Source organism: Schistocerca cancellata, chromosome 5, assembly GCF_023864275.1.
Source record: "Schistocerca cancellata isolate TAMUIC-IGC-003103 chromosome 5, iqSchCanc2.1, whole genome shotgun sequence".
Lineage (NCBI taxonomy): Eukaryota > Metazoa > Arthropoda > Insecta > Orthoptera > Acrididae > Schistocerca > Schistocerca cancellata.
The window spans coordinates 84,789,108-84,807,286 of record NC_064630.1 but is presented as its reverse complement, the minus strand read 5'-3'; the positions used below and the strand labels follow the sequence as shown (position 1 = coordinate 84,807,286).

General features: G+C 40.5%; 1 protein-coding gene across 3 annotated transcripts in view; it reads right to left on the bottom strand.

Moving 5' to 3' along the window:
- Positions 1-18,179, bottom strand: part of LOC126188841 (uncharacterized) — a 178,828-nt gene that overhangs the window by 147,678 nt on the left and 12,971 nt on the right. For all 3 annotated transcript variants that reach the window (XM_049930459.1, XM_049930458.1, XM_049930460.1), the window contains exons 2-3: positions 15,167-15,340; positions 14,964-15,073 (exon numbers count right to left, since the gene is read on the bottom strand). In XM_049930459.1, the coding sequence (XP_049786416.1) occupies positions 14,964-15,073; positions 15,167-15,258 (202 nt within the window). In that variant the 5' untranslated portion in view covers positions 15,259-15,340. The remainder of the gene's footprint in view (positions 1-14,963; positions 15,074-15,166; positions 15,341-18,179) is intronic.

The window sequence follows — 18,179 nt, the reverse complement described above, 5'->3', positions numbered from 1 at the left end:
GTGGCTACTTGGAGAACGAACCAGCTGTAAGAATGCGATCGGTCATTCACGATTGTCACAGTGAAGGAGAATTTTATCATGCCTTCCTCTCAGCGTATTGGTCTCAAGCTACACAAGACCGTGTAAAACATAGCATCATAATGATGAAACACTTCGAACAATCTGAATTTTCCAGTCTTGTGAAATATTTTGAAGACATGTTGCAAAAGAATCAATACCTGTCAAAGCCATACAGCCCCTCAGAACTCATCCGCATTTGCTTAATCAAACTGCCCGAACATTTGAGACATATTATTTTAGCAGGACGTTGCAAAGATGACATTGAAGCTTTTCAGGGACTGTTACAAGAATTAGAGATTGACACAGACAGTCGCGGGATGCGAAAACAGGAAAACAATCACTACAGGTCACATCCGTCACAATTCCGTGACGACAGAAACGATAACTGGACGCGACAAGGCTATTCTCACCACACAAATCGTGACCAAAATAGACACCACCCGTATGACAACCGTTGGCAGAGTAGTAATAATTACAGGGAAAGATCACCTCTCCGCAATAATGACTATCACAGAAACAGACAATATGGGAACCAAAATAATTATCAAGGGAGACAGAATAACTTTAGACGCAACGGTCCAGCGCGCAGTTACGATTCAGGGAGAAATTCTCCACCACATGACCGACAAGAAAGAAACTATCGAATCTACCGACATGACGACAGACGATATGATCGTAACGACAGACCTGAATTGCATCAGAACTGGCGAGATTTAAACAGAGCAGAGCACTCTCGTCAAGATGAATTTGTAGAAGTTAGGTCTCCAAATCCCAATAACGACGCGCGCCAGCAAAGAGACAATAGGCAATGACTCACTCCGCTGGCAACGACAATACGTACTTATGAAACGTCCCCTTAGAACAATTTATACAAGACTGTGCTTAAACTGACACACAATATTTTTAGCGCAACGCAATCTGACTATCAAAAATCCCTGCAAAAGAATGGCCCTGAGTAACATTAAACTATACCTTTCACAAATCACTTACCTCACAAAAATCTTCGTTACTCGAACTACTGCAATACAGCGAGCGCCACTATTGCCAGCTAAATAAAAGATTCAAACTACAGAAGGCACTAACTACTGATAGGGATAGTTAGCAAATGAAAGATATTAATAGAGAACAAACAATGTATTTACCTTAATATTCATAATTGACATCCAGTCTTACAGATTATCAAAACTCCGCCATCTCTCTCCCCACATCCACCACTGCTGGCGGCTCACCTCCAACTGCGCAACGCTATGCGCTGTTCACATTCAGCTATAGCAGTTCATGACAACAATGGCAGGCAACAATGCAAACTAGCCACATACTGCACACAGCACAGCCAGTGATTTTCATACAGAGAGCTACGTAACGTTGCCAATAAGAAAACATAAACAGCAAACTTACATAAAGAAAACATAAACAGCCTACTTACATAATAAGAAACTAACTATGATGACTTGGAAGAAATGTTTTGAGAAGCTATATGAAAATGGTTTGGGCAAAAAAAAGGATACTGTACAGTGGAGAAAAACTATTTTTGACAGAGGATGTGAACAGAATACAGAAAGCAGGCTTAGATAGGACTTTTGGGAATAATGATGAACGAAGGGAGATCTCCATGCAAAATACTGCAGTAAAACAAACCCTGTCCTTTCCTTTTGTGTTATCCCACTATGTGTTTGTGTACCCTTGTGTATTTGTTTTCTTCCTGTCTCTGTGTAGTTCCATAGAATTTTTTCTTTTCTTCTAATACTAAGCTACATTCACTATGATGAGGAATACTGTTATCCTCGAATATAATTGGCATTAATAATATGTTATTTACCTTGTAAAGATGCTTAGTTATTATTTATTCTGTTTTGTTTTAATGCTAATGTGTAAAGTTGATGTTTCAAAAGTTATTCTGATCTTTTATGTATTTACTTATGTCATAATTCCTGTAACACTGATGTATATGTTTATTTCTATTGTTTTGTAGAGCCTATATTACTACAAATGTTATCTGTATTGTTATGTTTTTAATGATGTATTTTGTACCTTTTTAATTGTATTCTTATGTTATAAAATTGTAATTGACACCAGTTCATCTAATTAAGTAACTTGTAAGTTACATTTCACTGCACACGTTTCTGTTGGTCATAGTATATGGACGAGAAGTAGGGACTGATAGTGTTTGCACGTGTGTTAATAATTCAGCAAGGGACTGGATAACAGCATTGCTGGTTCTAAGGACAATTAGAAAAAAAGAAAAACTTTGTGAGTGGACAAGTGGTGATTTATGGACTTGCTATATTCTCCGCAAGACTCTTCGATGGTGAATGTGCACCTGCACAGTCGCAACAGATGGCTGCTGGCCGATTCCACAAGGACTGCAGTGGGTCTACACCTATGATGACTCACCAATACCACGATTTCTACAAGGACTACAGTGGGTCTGCACCTCTGGTGGCCCACCAATACCGTAATCTCTACCAGGACTACAGTGGGTCTGCTCTGTGACGACCTACCTAACAATATTCTTCTAAATGTCGACTGACTCTGCTGTGGGTTTGCTCTGTTGTGGCCCATTACCTGTCAGCATTTCAAGAGTCAGCACTGTCTTTCCGTTGGAAGGACAACACTACTTCTTCAAGACTGCATGGAAATCCACTACTTCTGTGTGCAATTTCTTTTACTAATGAGACTTTGTGAAAAACAAAAACTGTAATTACTATTATGATGAACAATCTGGACTGTCTTTATGGACTGTGAGAAAATTTTAGCTTTTGACCAACATTGTATAAATAAGTGTGTGCATTTGATATCTTTGTTATTGTAATTATGAAAAATTTTTTCAAATCTGTATTGGCCAGTGCCCAACACCATTTGTAAAATTTTTTGTGGGGCGCATGGGGGCTATGTAAGTAGGCTGTTTATGTTTTCTTTATGTAAGTTTGCTGTTTATGTTTTCTTATTGGCAACGTTACGTAGCTCTCTGTATGAAAATCACTGGCTGTGCTGTGTGCAGTATGTGGCTAGTTTGCATTGTTGCCTGCCATTGTTGTCATGAACTGCTATAGCTGAATGTGAACAGCGCATAGCGTTGCGCAGTTGGAGGTGAGCCGCCAGCAGTGGTGGATGTGGGGAGAGAGATGGCGGAGTTTTGATAATCTGTAAGACTGGATGTCAATTATGAATATTAAGGTAAATACATTGTTTGTTCTCTATTAATATCTTTCATTTGCTAACTATCCCTATCAGTAGTTAGTGCCTTCTGTAGTTTGAATCTTTTATTTAGCTGGCAATAGTGGCGCTCGCTGTATTGCAGTAGTTCGAGTAACGAAGATTTTTGTGAGGTAAGTGATTTGTGAAAGGTATAGTTTAATGTTACTCGGGGCCATTCTTTTGCAGGGATTTTTGATAGTCAGATTGCGTTGCGCTAAAAATATTGTGTGTCAGTTTAAGCACAGTCTTGTATAAATTGTTCTAAGGGGACGTTTCACATCATCTTATAGTTTTGGTCATTTTGAATTCAGACCTCTATTTGCACATTTAGTCCCCCTCATTTTTTTCAGTTCTTGTTTAGTAGTCTGCCAATCAAAAATGGTTTTTTCTGTTGGTGTAGGGCTAAAATGCTGCTCAGTTGCTCTGTTTCCATGTTGTTCTGCATGTGGTATTACTTTCAATTTACAGCCCACATCATATGAATACTTTTTATTTTTTTCTATTGCAAAACTAGCTACTAAAAGAATATTACACTGTCGCCAATAACACAAATCACTTTCAATTCAAGTTCATTTGCAATGTAGACTGCAGTGACGCATCGCAGGCCAGACAGTGTTCTGGGTTTGTGATGACGGGGCAGGAGTGAGACAGTGTTACCAAGCTTATGAATCCTTGCAGCTTGTGTTCGTTGCATTGATGCATGCTGCTGCTCATTGAATCCAATGTTGCCAGATAGAGATAGGCTTCTGCTACACGCCCTTTTTTAAGACTGTTGGGAATTCTAAATCAAACAGAGGACATTTTTATATTAATTTTGAGTGTAAGATGCACCTGGATTTTGGAGGCAATTTTTCAGAGAAACAGTGTGTCTTATACTATGTAAATTATGGTAACAATTCACATTGGTTATAGCACAGCTGGATGGATATATTTCGTATTACCATCTGAGTTACGGATACACGGAAAATCAGCAAAAGTGTTGCTTGTTCCAGTGGTTCCCCTTCACAAGTACTTCATTCACAGTATATGCTGGGGCAGGGAGGGGGGGGGGGGCGGCAGGGGAAGGGGGAGAGGTAACGATCTCCTGTCTGAGTGGTTTTTGGCTATGTAGATTGCGGTGAAATAGGACTATTCAGCCCATTATGATGGAGCTTCCTATTGGTGATTTGGCAAGCAAGGTGGATGCTATCATAATTGACAATAATTTGTGGGCAGCAAAAAAAAAAAAAGGGGGTTCAAATGGCTCTGAGCACTATGGGACTTAACGTCTGTGGTAATCAGTCCCCTAGAACTTAGAACTACTTAAACCTAACTAACCTAAGGACATCACACACATCCACGCCCGAGGCAGGATTCGAACCTGCGACCGTAGCGGTCACGCGGTTCCAGACTGAAGCGCCTAGAACCGCACGGCCACACCGGGCGCCTTGTGGGCAGTATTTGAAGATGTTATAGTGGGAGGTTCCGAATCACACATTCAGACTTTTGCAGCGGCAGGGAGCACAGACTCGCACATTGCTTCACCACAAACACAAGCACCACAGACAGAGCCATCTAGTCAACAAATTAGCTAGGCTGAATGCTTGATTACAGAGTCAGGAAGGTAACAACAGTTTTTGGATCCCAAACAGTATTGACAAAATTTGAAATTGTGATGGTAGCATAGATGCTTCTGTGAAGCAGCAAGACAGAGCAAGAGCCCACGTCTCTACCCAAACTCAAAGGACGAGTGCCAGTATGCACACCCACCCATCCAGAACATTTAACACGCCTCAAGTGAACAGAAAGAAATGGAGTCAGTAGTTACAGGGTCAAATACACTATTTGTAAAGGAAAGGAAATTCAGTGACCTATTCTTAATCAACAATGGATTGTAGTAAGTGTATATCCAAAGTGGCTGAATGATCCCCACTCATCTACAACAGTTCCATTTCTCACAGCTGCTAACAATTTGGCAAATGAGACATTCAGGAAGAAGGGGTTGACTTTAGATTTGGATGATGGATTTTGCCGTACTTGAACACTCATTATTGTGGGTGTGAGTGGTCCGGTTTTGAGGGTCCAAGTTTCTCTGTAATTTTTCCGTGATGCCAGACCTGTCAAACTGTTGCTTGATCAAAGCACCTCTATCACCTAAGGCCTCGTGCTGCATGGTGCTACTGATCTGCCCTCACACAATGGTTTTAGCACTGTCCACGTCTTCCACACCTGGTATAAAATACTAGATGTCGCGACTGCCTAAATGCAGAACACACACGTGTATTATGCGAGAAGATCTCGCATTCTACATCACATGAACTTGTGGAGTTAAAAAGACATGCAAGGTGTGGCATTCGAGATGATGATTACTAACTAACATGTGACAAGATATCACAGTGAGGGAACATCACCACCCTGCAGGTGGTAAAAAAGAAGACTGGCTCATGGAGAATGTATTGTGATTATGGGGGCTGAAATGCTTGCACTATTATGGACAGATATCTGGTTCCCAGTGCTGCTGCAGACTGTAACAGCAGTGTGATGGACACTTGTTTTTTTCAGTGTGATACATTGTACGAAGGCTTTCTCACAAATCCCCATGGCTAGGCAGAAAACTCTAGTGAGTAACACCTTCAGACTCTGCGAACACAACATAATGCCTTTTGACTATGAAATTCTCCCAGACTTGGTAGCATTTCATGCATGAAGTACTACAAGAGTTTTCATTCACGTTCTGTATGGCTGGAGCACAGTCACAGTCAATCTGGGGGGAGGGGGGGGGGGGGCAAAAAAAAAAAAAAAAAAAAAAAAAAAAAAAAATTCTTTGCCAAGGAGGAGGTACAGTTTCTAGACTATTCAGTCTCTTGGACAGGCAGTTCACTTCTTCCAGAGAAATGTCTCAACCTCTAACATTTAATGGCTCTAGAAGACTACTCAAAACGTTAAACTATTGCAGGTGACACTCAATTTATCTGAAGTACAAGAACCTATAAATAAACTACTTACATGCAAAAAAACATCTGGCAGCAAAAAAATTCCTTGGACTCGTGAAGCTCAAAATGCATTTCAAGACCTAATAACTGCATTAACTAATGATACCATGTTGACATAGCCTGTTTCTGACAACCCCATTGCTTTGAGTGTTGATACAAGCTCAACTGCTGATGGCACTATATTTCAAAAGTACATCTCTGCAGATTGGCACCTTCTGGCTTTCTTTTCGAAGAGCCTGTCTAATCAGCAACAGTGGAACGCATTTGACAGGGAGCTTCTTGCAATATATGTGACTGTAAAGCATTTCCGGCCATGGCTAGAGGGAGAAGTCGTTAAAATTTTTACTGGTGATGAGCCACTAACGTCCAGATACCAGCATATGATGGAACTTAATTCATCATGAAAGTGTAGACACACTGGGTTCATTCCTCAGTTCTCAAAGGACATCCAGCACATTGTGGATCAATATAATACTGTGGCTGACTGCTTGTCTTGAAAGTGTGAGGCTATCACTGCTACTGACAGAGTAGCAGAACCAGAGAAAGATGCTTTCCGTCTACACTGTCATGCGAATCCTGCATTGACGGGCTTACGTCTTGAGCACGTGCCAATACATGGTACCAATCAACGGATATGGTGCAACACTCCAAGGTACAAGAATTGCCTCTTCATTCCTGCGAGATGGTGATGCCATCTTCAATGCATATCACAATGTTCCACTATCTGGCATCAAGGTTTCTGCAAAAATGTTGGTGGACAAAGGGGTTTGGCCAGGAGCAAAAAGACTGCTGGCACTGGGCACAGTGTTGCAGGAAATGACAAAATTGCAAGGTTTCCAGAAATGCTTGAGCCTCTTCTCCCCCCCCCCCCCCCCCCAATGGATTTCGTCTTTTGGTGACTATCGTAGATAGATTCACTAGGTAGCCTGAGGCCATGGCGGTAGCTGATGTTTCTGCAGTCTCTGTCACCCAGGCCCAACTAAATTGCTTGTTTGCGAAATTCAGCACTCCACTCCACAAGTTGTTATTATGGGGAGGGGTATGCAATTTGAGTGCCTATTGTTCGAAGAGATTATGAGGCCGGCCGAAGTGGCCGTGCGGTTAAAGGCGCTGCAGTCTGGAACCGCAAGACCACTACGGTCGCAGGTTCGAATCCTGCCTCGGGCATGGATGTTTGTGATGTCCTTAGGTTAGTTAGGTTTAACTAGTTCTAAGTTCTAGGGGACTAATGACCTCAGCAGTTGAGTCCCATAGTGCTCAGAGCCATTTGAACCATTTGAGATTATGAGACTATGCAGCTGAAACATATTTCAGTGATGAGCTACCATCCTGCCAGTAACCCGATAATAGAGCTTATTTACTGCACACTGAAAGCAACCTTGGACTGCTGTACGGATGCACGGTCGGTTGAACATACTACCTTTAGTACTGTTCGGGCTATGCACTGTGCTGAAAGAGGACTTAGGTTGCTAAGCTGCTGAACTGGTCTATGATCAGCAATTAAGGGTTCCATGTGTTCCATGTTGACGGATGCCCGGTCAGGAACATTACCTTTCATACTGTTAGGGCTACGCACTGTCCTGAAAGAGGACTTAGGTTGCTAAGCTGCTGAACTGGTCTATGATCAGCAATTAAGGGTTCCATGTGAATTTTTCTCACCCACACCTAAGCCTTGGCTACCAGTAAGAGGGTGCAATACATTTTTGTGCAATTGCACTCGCACATGCATCACCTCTTTCCAAAGAATCCAATTTGACACAGTGATAAACCCATTTTCTTTCACAAAGACTTATTCAGATGGTGTTTTGTGTGGCTGAGAGATGACACTATTAAACCACTACTCTTTTCCGGCCCCTTTACAGTCATAGACCATAGTAATGAAACAAATGTGACTGACTTCCCTGGGAAATGGTATTCTCTACCTGCCAAGCATCTCAAGCCTTCTTACACAGAAGACAATCTCTCTACGGCTTTGAGTGACCCAATCAGACCTCTACCTCAGCCACAAAAATGCAGTCTGACGGGCAGGTAACTAGCAGATATCTGCTAGTTAGATTAGCTCCTGTGTTTTCTAATTCTGTTCAGGTTTGCACTGGCCAGATTTGTGATTTGATGCAAGACCTTCCGAGCCACAGCTCCCCAAAAAGGGAGGTGCTGATGTGGAGATCTCAACAGACAAGGAATCAACACAAGTCAAATGCAAACATTAAGACAAAAATTCATCTGTGATATCAAGATATATACAGAACTGCCTTTGTATGTTATGTTCTTTGGTACTTGTGTGTGGTTAACGTTTTGCTGTGCAGTTGGTACAACTGAATCATGTCCTTCATCAGGGTTTTGATTATCTATTATCATGCCCTGAAATGAGGAACATTCTATCCAAGATACTTCCAACTCCTCCCAAAGCGGTGTTCTCCTGCCCACCCAACCCCTACAACATCCTAGTCCATCCCTATGCCACACCCACTTCCACCCTGCCACAGCGATCGTACCACTGTGGAAGACCAAGATGCAAGACCTGCCCGGTCCACCCACCCAGCACCATCTATTCAAGTCCTGTCACAGGCTTATCCTGCCCCATCAGAGGCTGGGCCACCTGTGAAAGCATCCATGTTATATACCAGCTCTGCTGCAGCCACTACATAGAGCTTTACATTGATATGACAACGAAACAGCTTTCAACTAGAATGAATGGCCACTGCCAAACTGTTGCCAAAAACATGGTGGACCTCTCAGTGGCACAACATGCAGCAGGGTACAATAAGCGAGATTTCAATGGCTGCTTCACAACCCGTACCATCTGGATCCTCCCCACTACCACCAGTTTTTCTGAGGTGCGCAGATGGGATTTACCCTTACAGCACATCTTTCACTTCCATAATCTTTCTGGCCTAAACCTAAGGTCACTCGCTGCCCCCCCCCCCCTTCCCACAAAACCCAATAGTGTGTGTGTGTGTGTGTGTGTGTGTGTGTGTGTGTGTGTGTGTGTACACCATTCCCCTGCCCCAGCAACCCTGCCAAATTTGCATCCTACATCAACTACTTGTGTGCTGTTATCTCATCAACTACTTGTGTGCTGTTATCTCATGCCCTAGCCTATGAAATTGCATGGCCAGTTTGTTTGCCACCTGCCCCTCTACCTGCCCCCCCCCCCCCCCCCCCGAGCTAGCCCACAGTCAGCTCCTCACTCTCCCATTAGCTGCTAGATGCTTTATGCTTTCCCCGAACCATCTCCCTCCCTCATGCTCTCTCCATCCCTCACTCCATTGCACCATACACCCTCACCTCACCACAGTACAGTACAGTACACTCACTGCAGGCCAATAAAGAGCTGGCAATCAACTGAGCACAATGTAGGGAGGCAAGTGTGTGTGTGTGTGTGTGTGTGTGTGTGTGTGTGTGTGTGTGTGTGTGTGGAGGGCGCATGTGCGTGTTTTTCCCCACAGCTAGAAAAAGAAAGTGCATTCCGAAAGCTTTCCAAGCTCCATACCTTTTGTTTGTGTGACTATTAACGATGCAGCACCCTACCTTTTGGTGCGTCATCGTCTTTATTCCTAAATAATTCATAATTTTCAACCAGAAGTTTCTGTAAATTATTTAATTTTACTCTGTATTTCATAACCAATAAATCATGGTTGCGGATTACACCTGCCCTTGGAAATGTTTTGCAGTTTAAAATTTGTTTTTAAAACTCTGCCTTACCATCATATAATCTATTTGAAAACTTCTAGTGGAATAAGGAGTCCCGGGTTCAATTCCCAGTTGGGTTGAGGATTTTCTCCACCCAGGAAATGGGTGCTTGTGTGGTCATCATCATATCATCATCATTCAAGACGTGGCGAGACTGGAAATGGAAAGATTGGGAACTTGTATGGGTGCTGATGACCACAATGTTGAATGCCCCACAAACCAACATCATTGTCACTACTCTGACTTAAAAGTTCTGTTTCACCACTTGACTAAATCCTATCACATCTAACTTCAACCCATTGATTTTCCTTTTTAAATTCTCTAACCTACCTGCTTGATTAAGGGATCCAACATTCCACACTCCGAAATGCAACAAAATGAATAACGCCATCTCTAACCCACCAACCTAAGGGATCCAACATTCTACACTGTCTGTAGAACACAAGGTTGGTTTTTCTCAATGACACCCTCCTGAGGAGTCTGCACTCAGAGGTTCAAATTTTACCTTCTTAATATTTTACCCAAGAGGATGGCTTCGTCACTAAACCATAGTAGAGCTGCATGTCCTCATGAAACACAAGTGATGTAGTTTCCCCTTGCTTTCAGTTGTTTACATGGCGAGATCAGTCAATTATACAGACAGTTGCTCCAGAAGCTACTGAAAAAAGGCTTTAGTAACAACGTTAGTCCGACCTCTCTACAGACATCTCTGATGCTGTGGCACCTGCAGCACTGCTATCTGTATCACTGAGCAACACAAACACCCCACTGCATCATGGTCCACACTTTGTGGCTGGCATATTGCCCACCACATGCCAAATATTTCTTGTCAGATGTTTCATCACAATTTATGTTGGTGAGGTAATACTATTACTGTTAGCCTTAGCTGACAGGTCTCTGAGCATCTTTGGGTCAATGTACTTAAAACTTATGGGGAATCACTCTTGAAGTGTCAAAAACTGTTCTAGTTTCCTGTGTAACCATTGTATTTTCCTGGTGATCTTGTCTGCCGAATGAAGATATCCTTGCATTTGTTTTTCATTTCTATAATGACTCACTATTTTATTTCAGCTGCTTGTGTGTGTGTGTGTGTGTGTGTGTGTGTTTTTGTTTATTGTTAGTCTGTCTTCACCTTAGTCAGCAGCTGATGTCCGAGCAGAGCTTAACAGACTGAATGTTGGCTTCCTTTAGCATGCATTTAGGTGTCAACGGCACAAGAACCATGGAAAAAAATGTTGTTGATAAGAACAACAACAACAATAAATTTAAATGAAACACATTCATACAGTGAAAGTAGTTTGAATGCTAGTTTGACAGTCGTGACCTTCAGAAGGTAAGTACAAGAAATGATTGGCAGCCTGGCAATATGAACTACAATGATGGCTACAAACTTCCATCATCTGGGCTGCCAGTAGTAGCAAGACTATGGACATACTGCACTTATGTACTTGTAGAAATAAGGAATACCAACAGGCATACTTTTTATAAAATATATTATTACACAACTAGTTTCAACAGTGCATTAGTGTATCTTTAGATCCCTGTGCAAACTGAATGGCGATATCCAACCATCAGTGCATTGTTACCATGTATATTCACAGGTGTCAGATTTTTTTTTTACGCTACGTGTGCACTCCAGCAATCTAACAACAACCGTCCATGACTGAACATGGTTTGTATTCAATTTTAAACTAGAGGTACCCTTTCCACAGTATGATTACTGGGATAGGTTACAGACATGCGTGTCACCGAAACAGCACCCTACTGAAAGACTTGCAACAGGCCATTGAGCTACACAAAATTATTATTAGACTGTACACGTGATAGTGCTTCATCAAGCACCGTAATAAACACTTCCAAGCTACGCACAGAAGGCACTAAGCCATTGTAACAGCCACTGATCACTGCAAAAACAATAATACACCACAAAAAACAAATACCTTTTAGTTTGCCAAGGTCAAGCAATTACATTCCAATATAAATGAAGGTCAATCACGAACTTCAGCCTCTCCTCTTCCTACAAACATTCAATCATGCAACAAAGTTAACTACGTTCTTGCTAACAAGGAACCCCTTGAGTGCGATGCCACAAGTCCAGTCTTTAGTAAGGCTCATTTGAAAGTGTTGTGTTGACAATTATGACATAAAAAATATTAGCTGCTAATGACTCACCACCCGCATGAGGCGGGCAACACAAAATGAGTGTCTGGGAAGTGAAGAGGTCAACCTCCTAAAGTACATATTACACTTCACAAAATGGACACCATCGACACTCAAGAAACGTTAAAAAAAATGCCCATTAACTTGCACCATGAACACCAAATCAAAAATGGCAAGCCACAGTGATCACAAAGGTTCACACCATCAAGATTGAAAGTGAACTCAATAGGAGTTACGTACCATGCAGGATGTTCATCTAGGTATACATTCTTAAAGAATGCATATTGTGTCATGGAAGTTATCACGAAACTGGCTATCCTTTATGGTGCAGCAGCAGATAGTGTGATATTATGTTTTATAGGCAAGGAAAAACAAACATCCAGAGGTTGAATTTGTCCCATGGTTCCTGGTGGTATGAACTACCCGTTACACACTTTTCAGGAGGAATAGTTTGTTCTGAAGAGTCAATTTCTATATGCAAACCAGGAATCAAGCAAAAGCAAGCTATTTTGACCAGCTACTGGCCAAAAGCAGAGCTCATATCATAGTTTAGTTCTCTTATGCCCATTTTCCCACTCTTGCTCATTTTGATATAAATATTCCCTACTGCCCTTGTAAGATCATGCATATGAGAAAGAATTGTAGAAAGCAGAACACCTCCAACTTCTCACAGTACAATATATAACTTTCCAGCCAATTTACCATCGAGATTAACAATAGCATAATCACATATGAACATGTTAAGGCATCAATATTAGTTGATCTTGATACAACTCTCTTGGTACTCCTAATTTCCAGGGCTCCTTTCATATGCACTTCCTCCCCAAATCCTTAGTCGGAGTTGGAAACACATTCCATACTGAATGACGAGGTATCTCATCTACAAGTTTTCGGGCTGATTCTGCAATTTGCTGCGCATTGTCAAGCTGACACTTTGTTAGAAATTTTTTTATCTTATGTCTTCCAATTCTGCAGCACTGTTTGAAGTTTAGCAACTATCCACTACTTCCCTTTAAATCACTGAAATCTACGTCAAGTGTTATTTTATGTGCATAACGTAATAGGTCACTGTCATACGCATCCTGTAAACTGTATCAAGCATCCCTGAAAAGCGTAAACACCAGTTATTGTAACAAGTGTGCCTTGTCCTCTCTTGCACAGCCAAAGATTTTTTTATGCACTACATGGTCACACTGCCATAGGCCCAAAATCCATTCATCATTGTTTTTCTTACTATGCTGCAGATGATCTTTCATGTACGTAATAATGTTTAGTATCTGCTCCTTGAACAATGATTGTCCGTTACTACATTTCACTGGAGATGAGATTTCCTCTCCGACAAGGATGATGAATTACATAGCTTGACAACTGTTTCAATACCACTTTCACTTGTTGAGCATGTATCGTCGTCATTGTACTCCTCACGTACATTCTCCACACAGTCAAGTACATACGACGCCACACATTTGACTCATCTGGCATAAATGCTAAGATTTCATCTGCCACTTCTTTCTCACTATGCAATATTCCTCGAGTTCCTTTCTGATCAAATGTCAATCAGGCAACAGTTGGTGCAGACATAATACAATGTTTGCTTTGCTTATCATTGCCATTGCTCTGCTTTGTAACAGTATGACAAGCACTGTAGTGCTGTTGAAGAGTTACTTAACCAATAAGCAGTTCAACTACGCTCCATAGACTCATGCTGTGCTCACCGTTGGATACCTCCAGTCCCACTCCACAGCAATTAGCAACTAGTCTTGTGGTAACATGGTAAACAATATGTGGGGTGTCAAATAACATAAAAATCATTGGTCTTTTATGGCCTCTCACTCAAGGGATTCCTTGTAGGATATTATAGCGGCAGAAAATAAGTTAGTATATTATGACTTGGGTAGTACTGACAAAGTGGTATTACATACCTTGACAAAGGTCACTTGCAACTGAGGGCAAAAATCAGACTCCGCACATATGCGATCGTCCATGGCAGAGTTGCATGCTAGTGGATGGGACTGACAAGAGAAGTGGGTAAAACAGTTAGTATCGGGCATGCAGACATTCATGCACAACATTACATCCCAAGCTGCAGTACTTTTGGTTTGCAGCTTGGAACTGAGAACCATGAAGTTCGAGCAAAATACGAATGAGAACAGGAAATTTGCTGGCAGTCGTGGTGGCATTTAATCACAATTGGTATTGGAATGAAAACTGACTAATATGGCAGAACTATTACAATGATGCAGTTGACGATCAAGTGAGATAGTATTTTTGTATTTTACACCTCCTCTTACATTAAGCAGTATGCCACTATCAGTTTCACAGATATGTCTTCATACATATAAACTGCAGTCTCTCAAAGTGTTGATGATATGAGCATGAGTTTAAAGTAATGTTTTCTGGCTGGACCAAGAAACATTGTATTTGCTTCAGACAAAGCTACAACAATGGATTGGGACAAAAATCCAGTTAGTGAATTTGCAAGAGGGGAGGGGAGAGGGGCACCAATATGGGGTATCATGTACTGACATGAAAATGCATTCTTTCTCCACTCCAATTCTTATTGTTTATAGACACTGATGTTATTGCAACTGTTAGCAATAAACTTAAGTTCACTGTGGAGAAACTATCAAAAGACAGGCCCTAAGATTTTGATTCTGGGATGTGTATTTTCATACACAATGAGTGAGTGAACAACTCTCGGGCTCTTTATTCACAGCAATACTTCTACTCCCCTAAACAATATGATTATTGGAGCATGGAATTCTTTGTTAACAAATAATAAACAAACACCATTCACAATTTTTTTGTAAAGTTTTTAGTGTTAGCATTTATACACACTTTGGTTATCCATCACCACCACACACTATCATGAAAGGATACTGGTTGTAATTTTCAGCTGACCCGTTGTTATTCTTTCTGGAAGATTATTTGTTTTGACAATGTCTTCAGTTACTCGCATCACTTCACGTCTTTGCTCCATAGTGGGTGCACTGCAAAAAGAAGAAGAAGAAGAAGAAGAAGAAGAAGAAGAAGTTAGCAGCAGCATATTTCTGGTTACATTTAGGAAAATTTATCTGACAAACCTCTTTGAACGCCATTTTATCCTGAATTTGTGGATGCGATTGCCATTACATAACAAGTAAGTTCCCGACACACGCAAGTCCTTCCGAATCATCTTAGAGTTCTTAAGAATCTGATATTATTTTCTGAATGCTTTTATATATAAATTCCAGAAGTTCAAGTGGTGGTCTCGTATTCTGAAACAAAGCGCACTTAATGCAACAAACATTTGCAGAGGTAAACTACTGGCTCTTAATACAAAGGTAGCAACTAAATATTAAAGTAATTTAGGAGTTACGGTAATAATTCACTGAATAGTAGTGGAACTGAGAGCTGCCACAGGCGCGCATGTTCGTTCGTGCATGCACACACGCATGCCCCCTCCCTCTCTCTTCACTAAACACACTGTTTTTGAATTAAATGACTGGTTTCCCTCCTTCCCTCTCAGGCCATTTTCCAATGGTATCTACGAAAGTATGGAACTATAAAGTACAACAGAATTAGTGAAAGACAAGACTAGCAATAGGTGTAACACACAAGTACTGCGAAACAACTCTGACGGCATGTATCATAAAAACAAAAACGATAAACGTTATGTGAACTCATCTACCATTAAAAACATATATACATCACATAAACTAAATAATGTTCAAAAATAACTTGTCAATAAACATTAAAACATTATATAAACTTGTTTACAATCTAAGAAATCAAAATATGCTAACATTATTTTACATGTCAGCCATCCTGAGAGGACACAGAATGACTAATGAGATGTGCTAACAGGTGGCACTTAAATAAGAGGCAAGTTACAGGGAGCGGCTGTAGGGGCCACGTAGGTAAACATGGAGAGGCATGTGATAAAAATACTATAAAACTAAAGTAAAGTCTGGAACAATACATATTTAAAAGGCTGACATATGAAATAATAATAATAATAATAATAATAATAATAATAATAATAATAATAGTTCAGGACAGAACTAAAGAAGCCTCGGACAAGCGCCGTCATGGTCGGGGACGACGCTTAAACCCTATACCCGCCCACAATGGTAACGACACTGCTAGCCAACTGGAAAATGATTTAAATCCAAATAGAGGTGTTTTGCAGGATACGCTTCCTGCAACCACCCTAGAAGGAAAACAAAGACAGAGGATGAGATGGTCAGATGAAGTTAATCGACACCTCATGTTCTGTTATTACCAAGCAACAAACCTAGGAACCAACACAACTGGATACAGATCACAAGTATACACAACATTTATTACCAGATACCCAGAATTAAAATCTTTAACAGAACGACGACTAGCTGATCAGATCCGTATAATAATCAAAAATAACTGGATACCCCAGTCAGAATTAGAAAACATCAAACAACAAGTACAACAAATACTGGAACAAAATAATGTGCAATCAGAAGAAGAAGAAAATACAGTAATGGACTCAAACATCCCAGAGCAAACTAACAAAGAACAACACGCATCAATTAAACAATCAGAGAAAACGAAATCTTAAGACAGCCACCAGAACAAGCACAAATAGAACACGAAGTGACACACATGTTAGATATAGAAGAAAAATTTCAGCTGACGTATATAGAATACAAAGACACAAATACAGACATTAGGCCATTCTTGCATAGACTGCCAAATAACCCACACGTCGAAACAACAATAAAAACTATCAACACCATCATACACAACAAAATAAATGAAAACACAACTATGGAAGAATTACAACTACTGGTTTATATAGGAGCACTCACTACACTTAATATACACACTAGGCAGAGATCAGAATCAACCAACACACAGAAGAAACCCACAAAACCAGCATGGCAACACAGGCTACAGATCAGAATAGAAAAACTCAGAAAAGACATCGGACAGCTAACACAATTTATAAGAAATGGAATGTCAGAAAAAAACAAAAAAGGTTAGGTAAAATCTCACAACAAGAAGCGATAGAGCAATTAGATGAAAAGAAGCAGAAATTACAAGCATTGGCCAAACGTCTTAGAAGATACAAAAAAAGTGAAAATAGAAGGAAACAAAACCAAACATTCAACACAAACCAAAAGAACTTTTACCAGACAATAGATAACACACACATTAAAATAGACACTCCACCAAACATAACAGACATGGAACACTTCTGGAGCAACATATGGTCAAACCCGGTACAACATAACAGGCATGCATGGTGGATACAAGCAAAAACAAACACATACAAGATGATACCACAAATGCCTGAAGTGATAATTTTGCAACATGAAGTCACCCAAGCAATTAATTCTACTCACAATTGGAAAGCCCCTGGAAAAGATAAAATAGCAAATTTCTGGCTAAAGAAGTTCACCTCAACACATTCACATCTAACTAAATTATTTAACAGTTACATTGCAGACCCATACACATTCCCTGATACACTTACACGTGGAATAACTTATCTGAAACCTAAAGATCAAGCAGACACAGCAAAACCCATCTAATTATCGCCCCACAACATGCCTGCCAACAATATACAAAATATTAACTTCAGTCATTACACAGAAATTAATGACACATACAACACAGAACAAAATTATAAATGAAGAACAAAAAGGCTGTTGCAAAGGAGCACGAGGATGTAAAGAGCAACTGATAATAGATGCAGACGTGACACATCAAGCTAAAACTAGACAAAGGTTGATTACCAAAAAGCTTTTGAAAGTGTACCCCACTCATGGTTACTACAAATATTTGAAATATACAAAGTAGATCCTAAACTGATACAGTTCCTAAAGAATAATAATGAAAAATTCGAAAACCACACTTAATATACAAACAAATTCAAATAATAACACATCACAGCCAATACAGATTAAGCGTGGAATATACCAAGGAGACTCATTAAGTCCTTTCTGGTTCTGCCTTGCTCTGAACCCACTATCCAACATGCTAAATAACACAAATTATGGATACAATATTACTGGCACATACCCACACAAAATCACACATTTGCTATACATGGATGATCTAAAACTACTGGCAGCA